This window comes from Cydia fagiglandana, chromosome 14 (assembly GCF_963556715.1).
Source record: "Cydia fagiglandana chromosome 14, ilCydFagi1.1, whole genome shotgun sequence".
Taxonomy (NCBI): Eukaryota; Metazoa; Arthropoda; class Insecta; order Lepidoptera; family Tortricidae; genus Cydia; species Cydia fagiglandana.
The window spans coordinates 11,255,065-11,276,543 of NC_085945.1; the positions used below are offsets into that span (position 1 = coordinate 11,255,065).

Here is a 21,479-nt window from a genome sequence, read left to right on the forward strand (position 1 = left end):
TAGTTTCTATGTTTGTTGACCTACGATCTTAACTATATTTGCAGTCTACTTTAACAGTATTATGAGCGTTTTTTTTTTGCCATTTTATATATTGTGACCTTTTTTGCCACTTTTATTTTATTTCTAGTCAGGATTGCGAGCCCTTTTCATTTTCATCCTCATAGTAGAAAAAAAGTGTCAAACTTTCCTTTTTGTTACCGCCATACAAAGTGTACGGGGAAATGGTAACGCAATAAAAAAAAACTGGGTTTTTTTTTATTCCATTAGGATCGAAAGAGCTCGTGATACTGAGTAGAAATAACACAAAAGTGGCAAAAAACGTCACAATATATAAAAATGGCAAAAATGGATGAAACGCTCTTATAATATTAACTCACATTATAGACGGGTCTAACGCGAATTATATTCAATTACCTTGATTTACCGACGTTTCGACACAGGTTTCACTTGTCGTGGTGGTGTGGTGATGGTGGCGTGGTGGTGGTGGTGGTGGTGGCGTTAGACCCGTCTATAATGTGAGTTAATATGTATTCAAAACGCGAAAGTTTAAAATATTATAACGCTCTTAAAATATCTAATACACAGACTTGCCAAGGCTAGGGCAAAAATATCGACTGGCAATGTAACAAGCAGAAATTTCAACAAACGGACCAAAGGAAAGTAATATCAAACTTCGGGGAATCACAACATGAAACGTTTGATCCACAAATTTAAACATTTACACAGTTACAGTATATATTTACACTGTAGAGAATATTCGAGAAATCTTGCCTACTTAGTACAGACGGCACTTTACTACAGATCATATAATTCTGCAGAAGATACCTACGCTTTTAAGATAAAAAAAGAACATGGCTTATAATTAAGTAGCTGTAACTCTGGGGGGTTAATTTTCCTAATGTTATTTTTTTGCAAAATATTTTTGTTTAAAGAAATCGACTAGTAAAAAACTGGTTCCTTTCTGGTTAATCGTCGCGTATGAGCTACAATATTATTTAATCTGTGATGTAACGCGCCTTTTCATGCAAATTTCTTTTGATGTAGGTTCCCTGAATACTGAAATTAAATATTCTTTGGATACCTATTGCATAAATTTAGCTTGAAATCATTTAGCCAATGTCAGTAACAATTTAGCGCTTCTTCCTTTTTATTAAACAATTTTATTTTTATTACAGGTAACGAAACTCCAAATATACTAAATAAAAAACCTAGTGTTTGATTTGTTTTTCCTCCATACCTGTTTGCGATGTTTTAAATTAAAAATATACGCTGGATTTTAATAGTTCTTCATGTTCTCTATATATCTAGATCGTTAAGTCATAAATAACATAGTTGAATACTAATTTATCCGGCTAACATTATATACTGAATCCACATGTTTTTTCATAAGAATCAACGTGAAGCTGCAGCAAAATACATTGACACCTAAATCCTATGCTTGTGTTGTTTCACATTACCTCAACTAAGTAGGCTCTTCAGTGACATCTGTCTTCACTTGCCCAATCCCGAAATCTTTCAACGCATCTTCTATATGTTTGACCTGTCAAAGAAAACAAATTACTCAACTTCCAAAGTTACAAAGAATGATTTAAGTTTAGCAGCTCTGGGGAACGGCGCGAGGTTTTTGGGAGAATTTCTGAGGTGATTTAGGTTTGGGACATTAACAGAACAATGGGTAAGGAAAACTTAGATAATTTCAATGGCGGTCTTGAAGTTTGACATCAACTTTGCCACAGATTAAATATTTTAGGGGCGAAAATTAGCAGATAAAAAGTTAAAACATATCGAAAGAAAGTAAAATATATCAAATAAACAATTCACGCAGGGCAACTTAATAAAGTATTGTAAGCAACTGAATTTCGTAAATGGTTAATATACGCTCGTATGAATAAATAATATGAACTTCAATGTTTAAATAGGAGCTATTAGGGTAAGACCCATTTGACCAAGCTTAATTTATAACATAATTTGAGATCAAAGCAAAGGTAGTGTTCTGTGGTCTGTGTTTTCTACCGCAATTATGAAACTAATCTTATGAAAATATACTAAAATGTCTACTCAATTTTAACTTACAATAATTTAAATACTCAGCAACAATATTTTACGAAGGAGGCGACCTAAGTTGCAAACTTTACTGATTAATTTCTTAGTAAAATCATCTCTTACAGACGTTCAATAAAAAATTACACGATTATAAAAGTGATATTATGTAAAATCTAGCTCTTTATCGATTAAATTGACACAGTTTAACATATTAACAAACATATTGTCGGAACAAGAGCATTTTACCAAACATGTAACAAGAGAATACAAAAAGGCAATCTAAAAGCGAAAAAGCAAGTTACCTGCGGCGCGGACGGGTCTGTTCCAGGGTGGTTATACTTGTGTAGAAAATAACACGTTCCCGGTATGTCCTTGGGGAAGGAATTGGGGAGACACGAGCGGTCCCGGGGCTCCATCTCGAAACCCGGAAATTTTATCAGCCACCTGCGAAAAGTTTCCTTGGAATTGATTCGCTCTTATGGTTTATCGTTTCGCTTTCAACTGGTTCGATATTCCTAACCAGAATGCTTAGGCAAACCAGAGTAACTGTGATCTTGAGTTTCGTAAGTATATACACAATCATACAGTGCACTTATGCTGGTTATTGTTTTTATAGTGTTCGTTCTCTGTATGCGATTGTAATGGAATCTGGGCTATACATTACTTTGATCATATCGCCTCAAGTGATCTTCGATTACCTTTAGTTTTCATCAATCTTGAGGTCTATTTATACTAGGGATGATCATGTCGCGGCAGAATGTTTTGGTGAGTAAGAACTAATAACGAAGCCAGGTATGTTGGAGTTAGATTGAACTTTTGTTCGGCATTGGTTAGGAATTTAGTTAAATGCGTGGGTTGTCTTTGTTGTCGTGGATCGGCTTTATTGCTTTAGGGGTGTTATGTTAGGAATTTATGTCATCTAGATATCTTTTAATTGTAATCTTTTATATCAAAGTGTGTCTCAGGCTTTGGCGTTTTATATGAAAGATATCAGTTCTTACCCAGTGAATAAGTTTCAGTCTACATTTTTTTAAAATTGGTTATGATGTTATACTTAATACTACTACTACTTAATGTGTGTGAGTGTGTGTGCGTGCGTGCGTGTGTGCGTGCGTGTGTGTGTGTGTAAATTATTTACCATTCTTAGTATAATTTTGCGTTTGATAGATTCTACTTTAAAAGTCACAAATCCGAATGAAGGAGGGCGTTAATTCTTAGTTCAACTAGCAAACGTGTAGCGTGCTATTCTAAATGTGCTACCATTCATTTTAAAGAGGCTTTCAACAATACACATTTCAAACACGGAAGAAACGGCTTTTAGAAAATATTTGTTTACTTATTTACCAGACCCCTCAATATAATAGCTCAAAAGTTAACTGGAAGAGATCCCTGAAAGAGATACGTTCGCCTTCCCACTAATGATGTGTGATTTTTCCTGTTTTACGTTTATGTACAATACACATCGATAAAGTGTTTACTACTACTACCCCTTTATTAAATCAGCCCTTAACCTTTTAAGGGGCTAACCGAGGTTTTCATCGATTTTTGACAAGTTTTGAATCGTATCTTCTTTTTTTGCACTACAGATAGAATTATAAGACAAACGGTTATCGGTTCTTCAACCTTTTATCTCCGGCTTTGTCCACCGGATTTTGAAAAAAATGAATACTTATTGTTTAATGAATTTTTTAAACATTGTCTAAAAAAACACTTTTTTCGTTTCTAGTTTGCAGTGAAGGATCTTACATGTACGAAATCTATTTGAAGTCTCGAAAATTGTGTCCAAGGTTTTAATTTTAAACTAATTAACACAAAAGTTATGGCCAGAAAACCAGTTTTTTAGCCTAAAATTGTTCAACTTTGATGCCAAATATCTTGAAGACAATGAACTTTAAAGTAAATATGGGATACTATATTGCTTAAAGCCGTTGCTGTTAATAGGATAAGCTACAAAAAACAGTAGAAAACTAAGGGATTCAGATCGAAGGTCGTTGACGTGGGGGGGCCCTTAACGGCCCAGATTATAAAATAACACACGATTCAAGCCTCATCTCATCGCCTCTTAAAATCCTAAAAAATCTGCATGAGTGAAAAAAAGAGGTGATGTTATAGGGTGGTCATTTTTGCCGTATAGGAATATACAGGTTGATTCAGGAGACGTGAGCAGGACTAACACTGCGCATATCGTAAATTATAAGCAACAGCTTCGTATCAGTTTTAGTGAGGTTAACGTAATTTTTTTAGTCGTGTTGAATAAAAAAGTTATTAATTTATTTACGACATGCATTGTCACCCTAGATTAGAATGCTAAACTACCGATATTCTGTGTCAAATTTAATGTCATCACGGTCTGGTTACTTTTGAAAACTCGTATCTTACTCAAATTTGACAGTTTATTTTCTTCGTAAAACGCTGTCATTACGGTTAAAGAGGTTTTAAGTTTATTAATTAGGTCCTGTAGGGTGACCATGATTTAGAGAATTAAATTTGCCCTCACCAAAAAGTAAAAAAATAGGAAAAAGTGTGGTTGATTCATCTAAATACGACGGTGATCGATCAATTATCAGTTACTGAGTGTGCAGGATTAGTACTGCTCACGTCTCATGAATCACCCTGTATAGGAATATCATATCTAAATAAACGCACTCGTCCTACATACGAACATCCAAATGGTAAGAGCAATTAAATTAAACCATCAGAATCAAGAGACTCTCTATGTTTGAGGGATCCAGAGTGCACTCAGAGTATTTGCGGTGGGCTTCTCTCGTGTCGGACTGGACTGTTCATCTCGTTGTCTATCGAGTGTTCGCCTCAAGGTTCGTGATAACCAGTGATCGGCACGACCCGTGACACACAGCGGGATTCAAAGAGGAAATAATAATATGGACATGACATAATTCGCAAAAATTAAGAGTTATGTATTTGTAAATAGAAGTCAGAATATTTAATAAAATCATAAAATGTATCATTTTTCATTAAAGAAAATATAAACTTTGGTTTTATTTTATACTGCGTAAAATATTACGTGCACTCATATAAAATATGTACTTAAGATATAATCATTTGAAGTGCATAAATAGTAGATTGTTAACCAAGGGTTGAAAGGCACCCATTTCTGTCGAGGTAGTTTGGCGCTCGAACGCAGTGAGAGCGCCAATAGTCCGAGACAGAAATGGTGCCTTTCACCCGAGTTAAACACTCTACTTTTCATATCGAATGCGAGGAAACCAAACAAGACAAGGCAATTTCGCAAAATCAGTAATGGAAGTACCTAATAGATCTACGGCCATGATTTATTTTCCTTAGGACTTACTTGCAGTCGGAGACTTTACATGTGTGAAGATTAATAACCCGTAGCGAAAATCATTTCAAATTGCAATATTTACGAAAACACACTTTTTTCATCAAACTGCAGTAATTTTAAAATGATTTGTTCATTATAGTATGAAAATCAGCGGGATTGCCCCTTACTTTTTAATTTTATACTTTTTCGTTCTAAAAGCCGCAACAGACTACCGGACCGCACCGCAACCTTGGTGTGCCGCACCACGTAATAACATAATAAGAATATTTTAAATATTAAATAACAATTTAATTAATAATATAAGTATTTTTTATCTTGTATTTTATTTTATTTTCATGAATATAGTGCTAAATAACTTTAAAAATCAATTTAATATCGTACAAACGTTTAACTATGGCTGTATAAGATTCTGCCTTTGCTCATTTACGCAAGTGTAAAGTTTAAAAAAATATTTTTGGTGTATTCCTTTTGGTTCCCGCCTCATGAAATCGAGTAAATAGAATTCAACGAAAGAAATCAAGAATAATTTGTTTTTAACAATTCACTTACATCATTTTTTATAAAAAAAAGGATCAACGTGGGATTTGTAAAATTAAACAATTACCAATTGTTCCAGGCGAGGAAATAAAGACACTATTTTTCCATTTTGTTTCCACCCAGTTGTTCGTGGGACGGGGACGCAGAGGAGTACACCACTTTTCTGCACTAGAGCATAAACGTATCACTTTCTGCACACCTTTTAGAACAACAACGACCCACTTTCAGAGCATGAGATATGAAAAACCTTTTTCCCTACCTGGCTACTACTACCTGGCATGTCGAAGGTCACTATCGTGTTTTCTATTGTTTGCGTTTATGACCAATCCCGGGGAATATCCATATTAACATAATGATTGAGGTCATTGACACCATGCGGCACGGGTCGTGCCGATCACTGGTGATAACTGAGAGACGTAACGTAAGCATTACAATGGTACAGACCATTGGCTTATTTCCACAAAAAAAAATTGAAAATTATTGAGGGCGCCTCTTCCTACGTGACTGTCACATTTTTGACGTAAAATGCTTAAACATGGCAACAATTTAGTATGGATTTTTTTTTGTCACGTTTTATTTTATGTCGCACTAAAAATATCGTCGGTACTTCGAATAACAGCCTTGTTATCTATTTTACAAAACATTTACTGTTTGAAATGCGTTGCGGTCTAGAAAGATGAAATGGTGAATTTCGCGATACGGCGTCACAAGATGCAACTACAGTCATATTTGATTATCATAGGGCTACGTTATACAAAAGACTTGATAACTACTTAATAATTGCGCTCCCGTAATTCTTTGACGAGCAGGATGGCCTATTATTTAGGCCTATCTTTTTTGACGTCACGGGATATCGCTACATACAAGCATAGCGCTATTACGCTCAGACACTGAAGTGACATATGAATTCGCATCAGTATGATAACCGCGTAAGAGCACACACTGATTCAGTAGCTCCAAGTACGCACAACCAAAACCAGGACTAACATCATCATTCGCTTGCCCTTATCCCATGCAATTGGGGTCGGCGCTGCATATCTTTTTCTTCCATGACCTCTCTCTCGCCCGTCATCTCATCATTCACTCGCGTTCGTTTCATATCACACAGTCTATCCACCTTTTCTACGAATTTTCTCTCCCGTTACTTCCATCCACGTTCATTCACTCCTTTTTCGTCACATGATTTTCATCCCCATTTCCCGTACCACGCTAGAAACTAGGAATACAAAAGTCGGTCTAGCCTACATACTTACTCGTAAGTGGTCGGACTGACGTTAATCTTCAAAGGTTCGGAGCCGGACTCGAATTTATTGGCCAGAGTGACGTTGTGTCCGAAGAGGCAGTATTTGAGCATAGTGCGTCCCACCACTCCTGCTAACACAGTCCCGGTGTGGAGTCCTATGCGCATCTATCGACAAAATTTAATATTAAAAACATTCAAAATCCGACGGTGCTTTAGCAGAGGGCCTACCGCAAACCACGTTCGACGTGTTGCCTCTCTGTCGCACTTATAAATTCGTACTTAAGTGTGACAGGGAGGCAACTCGTCGAATGTGGTTCGCGATAGGCCCTCTGATGTCACAGCTCGTCTATTCTCGTGCCGCCGTACAAAATTATAGCTAAGGAAGTTTGAATCTGGTTGTATATTCAATTGGGTTGAATTTCATTTGTTCGAAAATTTTACGAGACAAATGAAATGCTACTATACCTATTTGTTTTAATGAAGGTTGACATTCCTTCGAAACGGAGTGTACATCCTATTGTACATTGGACGGCACGAGGAAATCTACCTTTTAAATTAAATAATCGTAAATGTTCTTGAATGTAAATTGATGTTATAAAATTCAGAAAAGAAATATTATTTCTGTCCATTGCTTTTTTACATAAATTATCTCGCCACGTGATGGGAGAGCTATCCACACCATTACGTATTTTTATATTATACTAGACAGTTGTGTTATTCTAAAAGTATGACATTGGTCATTGTTAATCCTCAAAATAAAGTATTGAAATGACATGGGAAATATCACAAACCTTAATAGGATGCCCTTCGTGAGTGAAGTGCTGCGCGCACGTCTCCACCATGCGCATGGCCATCCACGCGATCTGCGGCGCATGCGTGTCGATCTTCTTGTGCAGTCCGCTTGCCACGCAGTACGCGTCGCCTATCGTCTCCACCTGGACAAAAAAAGTTTAACCCTTGACCGCCAAAGTATGACTGACGCGCACCGCTAGCCCATATGAACCTGCGTGTATTTATGAAAGCCGACGCTTGGCAGACGCTAGTGTGGCGCGGCTTTGAATTTCGCACCTTACCTGTCGGCTTGAACCATCGTATTATATCAATATCAAAGCAAATTTTTTAAAGTAAAAATATCACTACATGTTAGTTTTTACAGTACGAAAGAGACAGAAACTAGTTTGAGCTAGAACTTGTCGTGTATAGTACCTACTGTATAGTGATAGTTTCATTACCTACAGTAATTTTCTGAGACATATTCAATGGACAATTGAGTATTGAAATCCTATGTTTATCTAGGCCTCTATAAAATTGTGCGATAAAAGCCAGCCTTAGCACTGCGGAACTCGGCGAAGCGTGTACTGCATATCCAAGCAATTTTCCGCTTCGTCGAAACATGCCAAAGCCGGCGAATTGTCTTAGGGTGGTATTCCATCTGTCCGATATCTTTGTCCAATGTGTATTTCGTCTCACATTTTTGCTTAATGAGAGAGTGAGACACAATGGCATTGAACAAAGAAATTGGACAGGTGGAATACCACCCTAGCTCCGCTTGTTCGGGTCGTACGAACAAGAAGTACAAAAGTCAAGAACACGCGAGAGAACATCAGTGAAGTTACGAAATAAAAATGAAGCCTTTTGTAAAGCGCCGTGTTCTTATTTTAGCCTGGTTTTTAGCCGCTATTCTACAGGGCGTTTTTTGGACAACTAAGCCATATCGTGCGAGGTGATTATATAGGCCATACTGAACAACTTTTTCTATGGGACCAACCCCGAAATCCCAAAAAAAATATTTGGCCAACTCATAGAAAACGTCGATATCCACTCGATCAAAATGTATGAAACGGTCAAAAAAAATTTTGTGACTTCAGAGTGGGTCCCATAGAAAAAGTTGTTCAGTATGGCCTATATAATCACCTCGCACAATATGGCTAAGTGGCTGTGGATATTATTGTTTAAAATTGGTTTTTACTGTTTCTATGTTTTATACTTTAAAAAGCTTAGATGTATCGATACTGTCTTGTTTACATTGTCAACAACTGGAACAATTATTATGCTTGAGCGTTTATTGTGAAAGCACTTAACGTATAGCTGAGCGAAGATTGCCCAAACACCTTTTCCGAATGACCGAGTTTTGGCAATCAATTATTTACATATCACATACTCCAACGCTTCCTAACCCACATCGTACCTTCTCTCTAACAGCATCTTGTCTTGCGTGTTTGCGGCAAAACAGATTCATCCCAGGTCCTAGTTATTGTATAACAGTAGTTTATGAGACTGCTATAAAACGCCTAATTAAGTACAGTTAGTTACATACGAGTACACTACTTTATGTACATACATCAAAAAGTCTATAAATTGTAAATACAGATGTCAATCACAATGAAAAAACTAACGATGATTAATTCCGGCCAACGTGGGACTCGAACCCACATCCTTGGATAGCCGGTCCAATGCGTTACCAACCAATTCCCATTAAAAAATAATGCGTTACCAGTTCACATTAATAACCTTTCCATAATATGTTCAGGAATCGCATGTTACTGATGTCTATTAGAAAAGAGGACATAATATTCTAAATTTTAATGACATTATTAAATTGATATAATAATATCGAGGTTAATAACTTATTAATTTCGCAAAAACTAACATTTACGCAGATAAAGAAATTATTGTACCTAATAAAACAGTTAATCTTTATGCTGGCCATAATATGCGGATATTCTGAACGCATCATTGAGCACATTATGATATGATAGCAGATAAAATAATTATTATAAAATGTATTTGCAATAGTTAACATTTAAACTGTTTTAATAACAAAACTTCCGCGAGACAGACATATTGAAAACGGGTCACTCACGTATTTTGAGTCGAAAAACGCTCGACATGTTTGACTTCGTACCCGAGGAGTGTCGTTAAGAGCTTGCGCTGACGGACCGGAGCAGACTGCTCTTCAGTACGGAGTGAAACATGTCGGGCGTTTTTCGACTTAAAATACGTGAGTGACCTGTTTTTAATATATTGAATATAATATTTAAACTGAGATGAAACATCCATTAACGCCTAGTTGTGCAAGGAAGAGTGCGAGGCTACAGGCCGCGTAGCCAAGTTGCCAATCGCTCACGCTCCGTAGCGATCGAAACGCAACGCAACTGTCACTGTCGCACTAATATGGAAGAGTGATAGAGAGACATAAAGCTTTTCGTTGGCGAAGCGATAGCGATTGTAACCTTGGCTAGGCCGGCAGGGCTAGAGGGCGATCGCCAATAAGATGGACCGACCAAATCAAAGGTGTGTCGGCCACAGTAAGCGAATGCCTACGGAAAGCAGCTCTACGGGAGGAATGGCGACGTGTCGTTAAACGAGTCGCTCAAAAGTCTACATAATGGCCACGACCACTCTGTCAGGAGTGTAACGAAGAAGAAGAACATTAAAACTGACCTTGTAAACGTCCAGCTCCTCACAGAAAACGTCAAACACGGTATACAGATCTTCCAGCATATCGATGACCATCATCGGCGTGGCCGTGGCGCAGATTGAGGTGAAGCCGACGATGTCGCTGAACAGCATTGTTACGTCATCGTGGCTCTTGGCTTCGATCTTTTCACCTAGGGAAGAAAATATAATGTCAACAATATGTATACAGATACCTATAGTAAATGTATACCACATTAAATGTTAACTAGTACCTATCAGGCGGGCGCTGCGACGCATCGAAAGCACGGGAAAAGTGGGAAGAGACGGGCATGTGGGAATCGACTTATTGGCTGTGCGTATAGGGACATTTTCACTTGACTGTGTACCATTAACGGCCGGTTAGTAATCGTTACAAAACCGACGGTCAATGTCAAATCCCATCATTTTGTCAGGAATGTAACGGTTAGACGTTAATGAAACACGACTAATCGCGCTTTAAAGTACAAGTCAAAATGAAAATGCCCATAGTGCGTGCGGTATCTAGCGGAGTGGAGAAGAGACCAATATGTGTAAATATGTGGAGAGATTACAACCAATTATATTGGTAGATTTATCTCCACTTCAGTGGAAAAGCATGTGCCTAACACAAGATATATTTACTTCAAAAACGAAACAAAGCTAAACATGTATAAACTATGTTCTTCGATGTCGGATATCACGCAAAGTAGCTCCGAAGCACGTAGTGAGATTAACGCTAAGTAATATGGGAGGTAAGGATCTACGGACCAAACTTTACTAATTATTTAATCGTATGGCATTATATTATATTTACAGATACTTTACTAATTGATGCAGCAATTTAGCTTTTCTGACATAAACACGAAACGTTTCATAATATTTAATAAACAGAAGTTTGGCTGGGAAAAACATTTCATCATTCATTTCATATTATTCTTTTAGATGTTACACACAACGTTAGTGGAAATGATAAATTCATGAATCATGAGATATTTTTTGCTGAAAATATTTATGTAACGTTTTTCGACGAGCTGTTTCTCGGTTATAACGTATATATTTATACGTATTTTTTCACTGTGAGAGACATTTTTCTTGTCCTTGAGAAAATCTTGGTAATTTAATTTATATTTATAAATATTTCACAAAAAAAAATCTTACAAATGTCAGACACAATTATATTTTTACGTAACTTGTAAACATTGTAAGCAATCGGTAAATACTCGTATTTCAAAACATTTAAGTATCTCTTTCATAAAATATTCAAATACCGTGAGACCAACAAGATGAATGTTTTAGTGTTATACCGCAGGGACTATAAACACGGGCAAACTTACGGAGCCAATTTATATTAGTTCGCGTTATTAAATTGAGCCGGGAAGTAGCCTAAATTGGTGCCAAGGGACCCACGTGTTGTTGGAGTATTGGGTCAGTTTACACGAAACTTAGACCTCGTCACTTACTCCCATAAGTATTTAATAACTGGAGACGCCTTAGCTTACCTCTCTGCCGAAAAACTTGCACAATTGTGCAAACTTTTGTATGGACTGACATGTACGTTAAGTACGTTAGATAGGTTTGTAAGTACGTACAAATCATGTAGAAATAACGACCGGTCTAGCCTAGTGGGTAGTGACCCTGCCTATGAAGCCGATGGTCCCGGGTTCGAATCCTGGTAAGGGCATTTATTTGTATTATGATACAGATATTTGTTCCTGAGTCATGGTTGTTTTCTATGTATTTAAGTATTTATATATTATATATATCGTTGTCTGAGTACCCACAACACAAGCCTTCTTGAGCTTACCGTGGGGCTTAGTCAATATGTGTAAAAATGCCCTGTAATATTTATTTATTTTATTTATTGGCAGGACAATTGGTGATCTTTCATAAAAACAATATTGTTAAACTAGTTGTCTGATAGTATGCTTATTAATATGGTAGCTGTATCATATTTGATACTAAAGAGAACCTATAATGAACGTTATAACTCAGCGACACATTATAAAAGGTCTATGCTTTCAACGTGGACTAACTCAATTTTGTACTCAAAAATATTTGAGTGTACTATCAAAGACTTCATTGACTTTATTCACTCTAAACATGTATATAATATACCTGTTTTAGGGGCTATTAAAAATTACGTCATTTCAAATTAGGGTTGAGGTCTGGACATCGGATGACGGTAGCATGAAGTAGGAGGAAATGGGGTCATTTGAAGCATGGTTTTTGGATGATTATAGGGGGGGGGGGGTCGATGACGTAATTTATGGACACACATTCGAAATTGGATTACACATTCCAGAAACCGACTAAAGTACTGATATTTACAAAAGGGAATGGACTTTCAGATATTTTAATTTAACCCTTGATTCAACATTAAAAAGAGAACGTGTATGCCCAAGTTTCTGAGGAATACGTTTTATAAGTGTGATAAAAAGAAGGTCCAAGGTTATGTCAAGTATTTTATACTTTGTTATACCTAGTAAATGTTATATTCGGTTGCAGTTACCAAAATAAAAGCAGTTGCGTTGCGGATATAAAAGTTTGGTCTCTGAATAAAGTATTCACAAAGCTAAATCCAGCTGATCATGGTGGTGGGGGTTACCAAAATTAAATGTAAATATTGACATGAATAACAAGTAAGTTCTAAAACACACCTAACACCTCTAAAATAATAAAGCTTATATATAATGCCGCATTAGATTATTTTAATTAATTAGCGGGCCCTCATAAAAGGGCGTCAACTGAGTTATCTACCCACGATCGCGCCTGTGGCTGTAACTTTTATGATACAATCTGTACTTTACACCACACCTGTGATTACACCCTCCGCTTGCCAAACTTTTGCCTCAAATAAACCAGTATACCGGGTGTGGCTTGTAAGACGAGCAAATAATTAAAACATAGATTGTACTCCTCAAACGGTGACACTTTTGTTCAACAACTTTTAAAAATTATGAAAAAAAAAATTGTGAAGTATTCATAATTTTCATACAAAATAAATATTATCTTCAATGGACGCTATCGCGACGCCATATCATTGTGATTGACGTTGCTTGTCACGCCTTAAACATAACAAAATTCGCAATACATTGCGTTTTAGAATAAACTTTAAAGTGTATTAAAAACCAAACCACAAGTTATTTTTAAAAGTCGCTGAACAAATGTTGGTCAGTATGAGGAGAGGAGTACAGCCTACAGTTTAATTTTTTGCTCATATTACAGGCCACACCCGGTATGTAACATCAGCCGCAAAAGTGCATGATGACTTTATCAATTAATTAATTCATAATTTCTCCATGCAATTTCGCAGCCTACTTTACCTACAATGTACCTACTTACAATCATACATATTTCAAACTAAATATAATATATGATGATGACAACGTTCTTAAAGTAATGTAATTTTTTTTCAACTACAATGAATGGCACTGTACAGTGATATACAGTACGTACTATGCGTTTGTAGTAATATAAATGAATTAGTAATAAACTAAAAATAAATGTAATTATGTTAACGAAAGAGTGATCAAGCCTACTGGAGGGCTTGGTCATGCACTCTTTCGTAGGCCGAGGCCGGAATAACGGGTTGGACCTTGGATTAGGATCTTTATATTACAACGCGCACGTGTATGTCTTTACACACGCTTCTGGTGACCACAGTCCTTAACCTTTTGAACGCCAATGACCGATATATCCGCACCGCAGGTCCGACGCCAAAGACCGATCGGTCACAGACCACAAACAACATAGACCTACGACACCTACGTGCATATGCATTAAGTTCAATTTCGGTTTTGACACTTCGGTGACGTGGCGTCCGAGTGACAGCTTTTGTGTTTGACACGGCGTCGAAAAGGTTAAAAATGCGTTAAAATTATCTCAGAGTACTTTTTCATTGGTTTGCCTGACATTTAACTGGATATGCGTGATTAAATACAATAATAAAACCCTGTATTTAACAACGCACATTCACACAAAGTTTTTGTAAACAGCTATAACAGGGTACGTAGTTACGTGATGCCATTACATGTGTAAGTTACGTGTATGTTAATATAATCTTTTTAATGATTTACAGTAGGTACCGCGATTACCTACGCTACGCCTGTAGGCTGCATACATATTAGGTCGTTTCGTTGTTTTTAAATTAACTAACAACAACAATTTCGTGTAAAATGAAATATTGAGACGCGACGATGCTACGCGACTCTGCTGGCTTTTTGTCATTTAGTCTACGAAAACCTAAAACGCTTCTTACTTCCATTAGGTATCTAATAAATTCGTAATGAAATTCATAACGAAACAATTTTGTCAGATTTAGTTATGAAAATAAATCTAATTTTCGAGAACGAGACATTAGGTACGTAGTTCTGTAATTATAGATTTTGACCTGTGAATAATCAGTTCTTGGATTTTTTTTCGTAGGTCCCTCGGAGGGGTCACTGGGAGTGTAAATTCAAAAAGTAGACTGAATCAGGCTCCTGTGTATATTCGAAAAACGGTATTTCTTGAATAACTCGGCCATTTTTAATTTTTCAGTAAAACGGCGAGGACAAAAATTGTAGGAAATTTGATTCTCTACAAGTTTGGTGCTCACAATTTTTCTTCTAGGATCGATATTTTGGAAATTAAATTTGAAAAACAGACGACCCTGTAGTCAGTGTTTGAGAGGCGTGTAAATATATTTTTGGAACGTTGGCTTGTGAAATCGACTGTACCTCTTTATGAAGGAATATACACGACCCTTTGTGTTCAAGGAAATAAGGTCGCTGACATTACTTGAGTTGAATGGTAGTCACTCGAAATAATAAGTCAATAGGCTTGCCAAAGACGTACACAAGGAGCGTGTCACTCTTGAAAACACATTAACGGAGGGGAGGCGTATAACTAAATCAATATTGCCATAAATAGGTACTGTGCTCGGTATGACAAAACTAAGAAAAGAATATGAGGCGTAAACATACTGCCGTATTCGAACTTCAAGATATTCACAAGAGACGACACTTACTAGATCCATTCTAGATACGTTATAGTTTATATATGAACTAGTTCTCTTTTACAGCGCAATTTGGCCAACCAATGTCACATTTACGTTAAATAGAGTACCTAAGATATCTATTAGATGTGAATTGGATCTCTAAGTACTATCCTGTGGGAAACGTTCAAGAGTATCTCCAGAATCGCGCAAATGTCAAATTTTGACAGTTTAGATCTTAAACATATCGTTATCGTGTCTTGGTGATGACTAAAAGATATCTAATAGATGTCTATTTAAAAATCCGAATCGGGCCCATAGTAACTGTTTTTATATTATTATTATTTACTTTAACGGGTATTAATCGGACTTAAGCGTTAAAACTTTATTTATTAGCTAGTAAATGTAAGCGAAAACGAATATCGTCGGTTGAAAAACCGAATATCGTTAGTGATATTCAGTCCCTAGAGTGTGCAAAACATCCAATTTAATAAAAACACCGAGTTCGAAAGACTCGCGCAGCTAGAATATGTTGATATAAAAACTATGAAACTTTCGGTTAATTTAATTTAACTTTTATAAATCGCGAAACGTCTGGTTGACGTGACTGGTTACCGAAGCGCTGGCGGCTACCTCGCACAACGTATTATCAGCATTGCGATACAGCCAGGAAATGCCACCTGCATCCTTGGTACAATGCCTCAAGCGCCTATTTTAGATGTAAGCTTGTTATTAATTTCTTCCAGTAATACTTCAGTATATATCTTCGTTTGTAAATAAATGATATTTCCTTTAAATTAAATTAAATTTTACAAATTATGGGCGTGTTTTCTACTTACCTAACCACAGTCTCTTTGCGATGTGAGGTGGAAATATCAAATGCAGAAGACTGACGTTCTTCTCTCTTTCCTTGTCTACAGCTTTACTTGCTTCTTCTATTCTGTTCTTTAACTTGTCCATTCTTCTTCGAAGACCATCCTGTAACACATTTCTCATTAGGGTGAAATGCTTACTATATTTATTTATTTTAAACTTTATTGCACATACAAAAAGTACAACAGGCGGACTTAATGCCGGTATAGGCATTCTCTACCAGTCAACCATAGGGCGACTATATGGGGACTATATTCATAAACAGCTATTATTAATTTTACAAATAGGTCAGAGATCCTGTTGAAAATTGACTGGATGAATTTGTTTTATACGCACGAAAATTTGGAAAAGCTGAGTGTAACTTAAATTCAGATTTTTTAAGAAATAATAATGGTGCCTGTGTAAGTAGGTACATAGATAGCTATATGCATTTATTCAAAATGGTAATGGCATGTTAATTAAATTTGTCAAAAACATCTCTTTCTCAGTGTCTGCTTCCATTACACTCCATTACATGTTAGGGTCGGACTTACAAATATTTGTAGCAGACCTATATAAAATATAACATAACAAAAATTTTACCATGGACGAGTTTGATGCAAATCGAAACAATCATATCTCATTACTTCAGTTAAAGGTAAATGATTTTTACTTCTTTTTCCTTTCTCCAATTTCTATTTTCGTTTTAATTCAATAATTTAAATCAATTGGGCCGAAAAGTTTCTACATGGCATGAGCATCAAGCGTCCTCGGGAACTGATCAACAAGTGGACTCTAGAAAAAGCTTTGACAACTTTACTGGCGGAGAGCGGGTTTAACCGGTATTCACTGGACCGGACGCTCTGGATAGAGGTATAAATCCGATTAACTGTAATTCACTCAATTTTTAAAAAGTTCTGGGTTTGTGTGGCAGTTATAAGCCTGATGTCGGATTGACAAGGGTTTGAAATAAAGCAAAAAATAATCTGAACTCCTTTCTTTAGCGTGCGCTGCCGGCCGCGTTTAAGTCATTGTTATATTATATCTACTTGTCGAAAAAATTATTTTGCGTCAAAACATTTACTTTTAGATACCTACGCTATGTATTTTTTTTAATAGGTTTCATTTTACTTATAAAAACAAACTTACAAAACATGATCTAAGTCGTATATTTTCTAATTAAATAATTTTTAAACCTGATCCAATCTTACAATGTCTTTTTGAATCTGTCAGAGACTAAGAATTCTTGAACTTCACACCTACTTGTTACAGAATATCGGAAATACATTTTCTAAAGTAAGCAAAAAACTTACAATTTTGTATTTTTCAAATCGTACATCGTTAAAACTGATAATTTCCTCCCTGAGTCCCTCTCGGCCTTCAGCCATTAAAAACTTCTAAGCGAGCAGTCCGCTTTTTCACGTCTTGTTGAGCAATGCATTTATCTATCTAAATATTTACAACTTGCACCAGTGAATTGATTATTTTAATGATAATTATTTGTTTGAGTCACTAATAAATTATATATCTTGTATGTAAATAAATGATTTTTATTAATTATATAAAAGGGATCATACTTTCCTTTGAGTGATTTAAAATCTAGATTTAGGGTTGTGATCATAATTAATATAGCTTTATAATCTCGGTATTTTTAGTAAGACAAAATGTAAGACACAAGGTCAACTTTTTCGAACAAATTCAGACTTTAAAGCGGAGCCGAAAAATGTAAAATAAATCAACTATTTTCTGAGACGTAACTACGTGGATAGTTATTTCACATGTTCATGTGTGCATGTAAAATTTTCCTCCATAAAATTCTCCCCCGTAACTGTTAGGTATATCAGTTGCAAATTTGTACAATACCTGAGCTCTAGCCTGTTCTCCGACCAGGATCACGTCTCTCGTGGCATCATGGAGTGGAATGTCAGAGATGAAGAGACCGCGTCCAGTCAGGCCTTCCAGACCATCTAGGAAGGGGGAGCCGACGAACAGAAGCGAGTCTGATTCTGGGCAGAACACCATCTGACCCTTGATTTCCAAGCCCTGTGGAAGAAAACAGTCATTTTAATAATCAAATATGACCCTCTCTCATCCGGTTATTTCATCGCTACAAGGCGTGCTGCAGTACGTGAACGCGCGCGCAGATTAGTGCGTAATTATTTTCCATCGTATTTTCACGGAAACGTACGAACGTGTCTTGATATTTCAGATGGTCTTGATACAAAAAGTAACGAGGTTGACTGAAGTATGTCATATACAAACGTTTCCCCGAGAAAATACGATGGGAAACAATTAAGCACTACGTCTGTAGACAAAAGATATTTCTCGTGTTTTCGATTCGTTTTTCTATCTAAAGAACTTTATCGAATAACTTCCACAAATAAGCATAGGAAGGTGTTTTGCTCTTATTATAGGAGCTGCTAGCACATAGTCAAGTTATGCCACAGAAAGTTGGGTTTTGCTTACGAGTTCTAGCGTGGAAAGTACTTACTTAGGAGTTTAAGTTACAGCTGAATAGCGAGTTCGCGCCCGTTACCGAAACTGCTTAGCACAAACACTTTGTAGCCGTAACGTTGGCTTTAAGAACTAACTTTAGTTTGTTTACAATGAAGCTTCGAACAAGGTGTTAATAGCAGCTCATTGTAAGATAATATAATTATGTATGATGTTAGTAGAGGTAAATAACACTCATACTTTAAACAGCCTTAAGGTGACAGTCCATTTCCAACGACAGCTGCACTACTGTTAATTTTACTAATATGGAAATTGACAATGACAGCGACGCGTTCAGTACCGGTAGTGCAGCTGCGGTTAGAAATGGAATGTTACCATTACGCTGCCAATAACTAGAATCTGCATTTGTAGATTGGTTGCTTCTTTAATCACACTGCCATCACAATACAAACATCGCCAAACACGTACACACACTCACAAACACACTTTCAACACTAGCAAGGTCAAGGTCACCCGTTTGTCTAATTTGATTTAGTAAATAATAATTGATCTAATTCAATTTAAATTTTGTCATGAAACTTGTAATTATATTATTAATTAATGAATATGAGTACACAATTCACTTATCAAAGTCGCATTAGAGATTATGCTTATTGGTAACTAACTAATATTGTATGTTTAGGTAATTAATGCAAAATTTGGCGGTTTCAAACCACTTTGATAAATTACCGACTGATTAGAGGAAATTTGCTTTTAGTCATGTGTGATTATGTTCAAAATTTCTGTATGAATATAACATAGCTAAATATTATCAGTATTGATATTATGAACATTCCACAACCACTTTTTCTTTACTAATTCTGTTAAGTAGTTACTGTACTTGGTTACGTATTAACTCAATAATTATTATATCCTGCTAATTTAAATTATGAAATACAATTAGCTTATAATTTATTAAAGTATGTAAAATGGGGGATGGGAGCGGTAATATTTTACACGAACAAAGCAGGGACAAAAAGTCAGGATGAATAAGACGTTTTTAAGAGATCTATCACTTTCACCAAAGAGAATAGATAGTATAGAGGGCTATTGCCAAAGTAAATTTTGTAGTCACGGTACATTTACTGCCATCTATCGACACACGATTAAAACTTAAAATAAAATATAAAATGCATAAATTAATCAAAATAATATGTTTACGGATAAATGATTTTTATTTTTTATTGTTCCACACTGACCCATGTCAACGCCATCTAGCCGAGAATAGGCCAAAGGTAATGGCGCCATCTATTCGAGAATTATTTTTTCTTGATTTCCGAGCCGCGTTTTTTTCTAAGACTTTATTTATCTTATACGGAGTATATATATCTCTGCTTTCAATAAATAAATGTAATACAATAAACGACACCCTAGATCTAAGGCATTGCCAACATCGCTTATTGGCTGAGAGGCTGACAAAGTTTATCGATTTTTCGATGTTACCGCCAACATCCACCCTGAATATTCTTTCAAACGGAAAATAATGGACCAAAAGCGGACGAACCAATAACCAGAGCAGAACTCAAAATTTTAAATTATCATTCGAACACGCTCTGCGTTCGCTTTCTGTCCCAAGTTCTGAAGCTTTTACCTACGTAAATCTTCAGTTTACTTCCTCTTTTCCTCCAAACGACGTATATGCGTATAAAATTCGCACACATACGACTTTTGCTTTATCACTGTTGTTCTGGAGAGCCTCGAAGTTTAACATCTTTCTCTGCTATTCCGGAATTATTTGTTCCGAGCAAACACAATGCTTTTAGGAGCATCGTGCGTGTGTCGCTATCAAATTTGAACCGACTTGTGTGCACAGGGGAGCGATTTCCCCTTTTTTTGTAATTTTATATTTATTCTACATAAGGAATAAGTATTTTTCGTTTCAATCGACATTACTTTTATGGGCTTACACAAGTAAATATTTGAAAGTTGATATTGAGATTTTTTTTATCCCAACTTTCACGTACATTTATTAATTATACAAGTTTGAAGAACACCAATACAAATATAATTTTATATGGCCAATTATAAGGCTTAAAAATTAAAAAAAAATTAAAAATCCATTAACCCTTGGGACGCCTAGTGCCATATCCGTACCAGTCCTGTCAACTGCCGGAGGGTCTTCAATTTTTGTACCCGTCAACTGCCTAGTCCCAGATCTGTACAAAGTGTCTCAACTGCCTTGTGCCTTATCAGTCACCAAATTTATTGTATTATATTTTTACAATTTTGAGATCTAAACACTTACAAATAGAGTTTTATATCATTTGCACAATATCACTTTTTTTTGATCGCGGCAGTTGACGGGTACAAAAATTGAAGACCCTCCGGCAGTTGAGGGGGATGGGACGGATCCGGCACTAGGCATCTGACGGGTACAAGTACGTTTGTCGGTTCGGCGTTCCAGGGGTTAATTGTAAATTGAATATAATTTAATGGCTCTATCAGTTCGATTCGGGAAATGAATTAGATCTCTACTAGGCCTCAACAAGTCACGATATGGATAATTTAAAGATATTTGTAAGATAGATATGTCAAATTTGACGTTTCCGCGATTCTGGAGGTCCTCTTGAACGATTTCGACAAGTTATGACTTA

At 36.2% G+C, this 21,479-nt stretch overlaps 1 protein-coding gene across 1 annotated transcript in view; it reads right to left on the reverse strand.

The window, feature by feature from the left end:
• Positions 1-531: 531 nt before the first annotated feature.
• The window catches only part of LOC134670780 (head-specific guanylate cyclase), a 113,421-nt gene continuing 92,473 nt past the window's right edge, over positions 532-21,479 (reverse strand). Inside the window, exons 8-14 of the mRNA XM_063528595.1 lie at positions 18,256-18,435; positions 16,380-16,518; positions 10,572-10,738; positions 7,919-8,062; positions 7,138-7,292; positions 2,346-2,487; positions 532-1,540 (exon numbers count right to left, since the gene is read on the reverse strand). Of these exons, the coding sequence (XP_063384665.1) occupies positions 1,463-1,540; positions 2,346-2,487; positions 7,138-7,292; positions 7,919-8,062; positions 10,572-10,738; positions 16,380-16,518; positions 18,256-18,435 (1,005 nt within the window). The 3' untranslated portion in view covers positions 532-1,462. The remainder of the gene's footprint in view (positions 1,541-2,345; positions 2,488-7,137; positions 7,293-7,918; positions 8,063-10,571; positions 10,739-16,379; positions 16,519-18,255; positions 18,436-21,479) is intronic.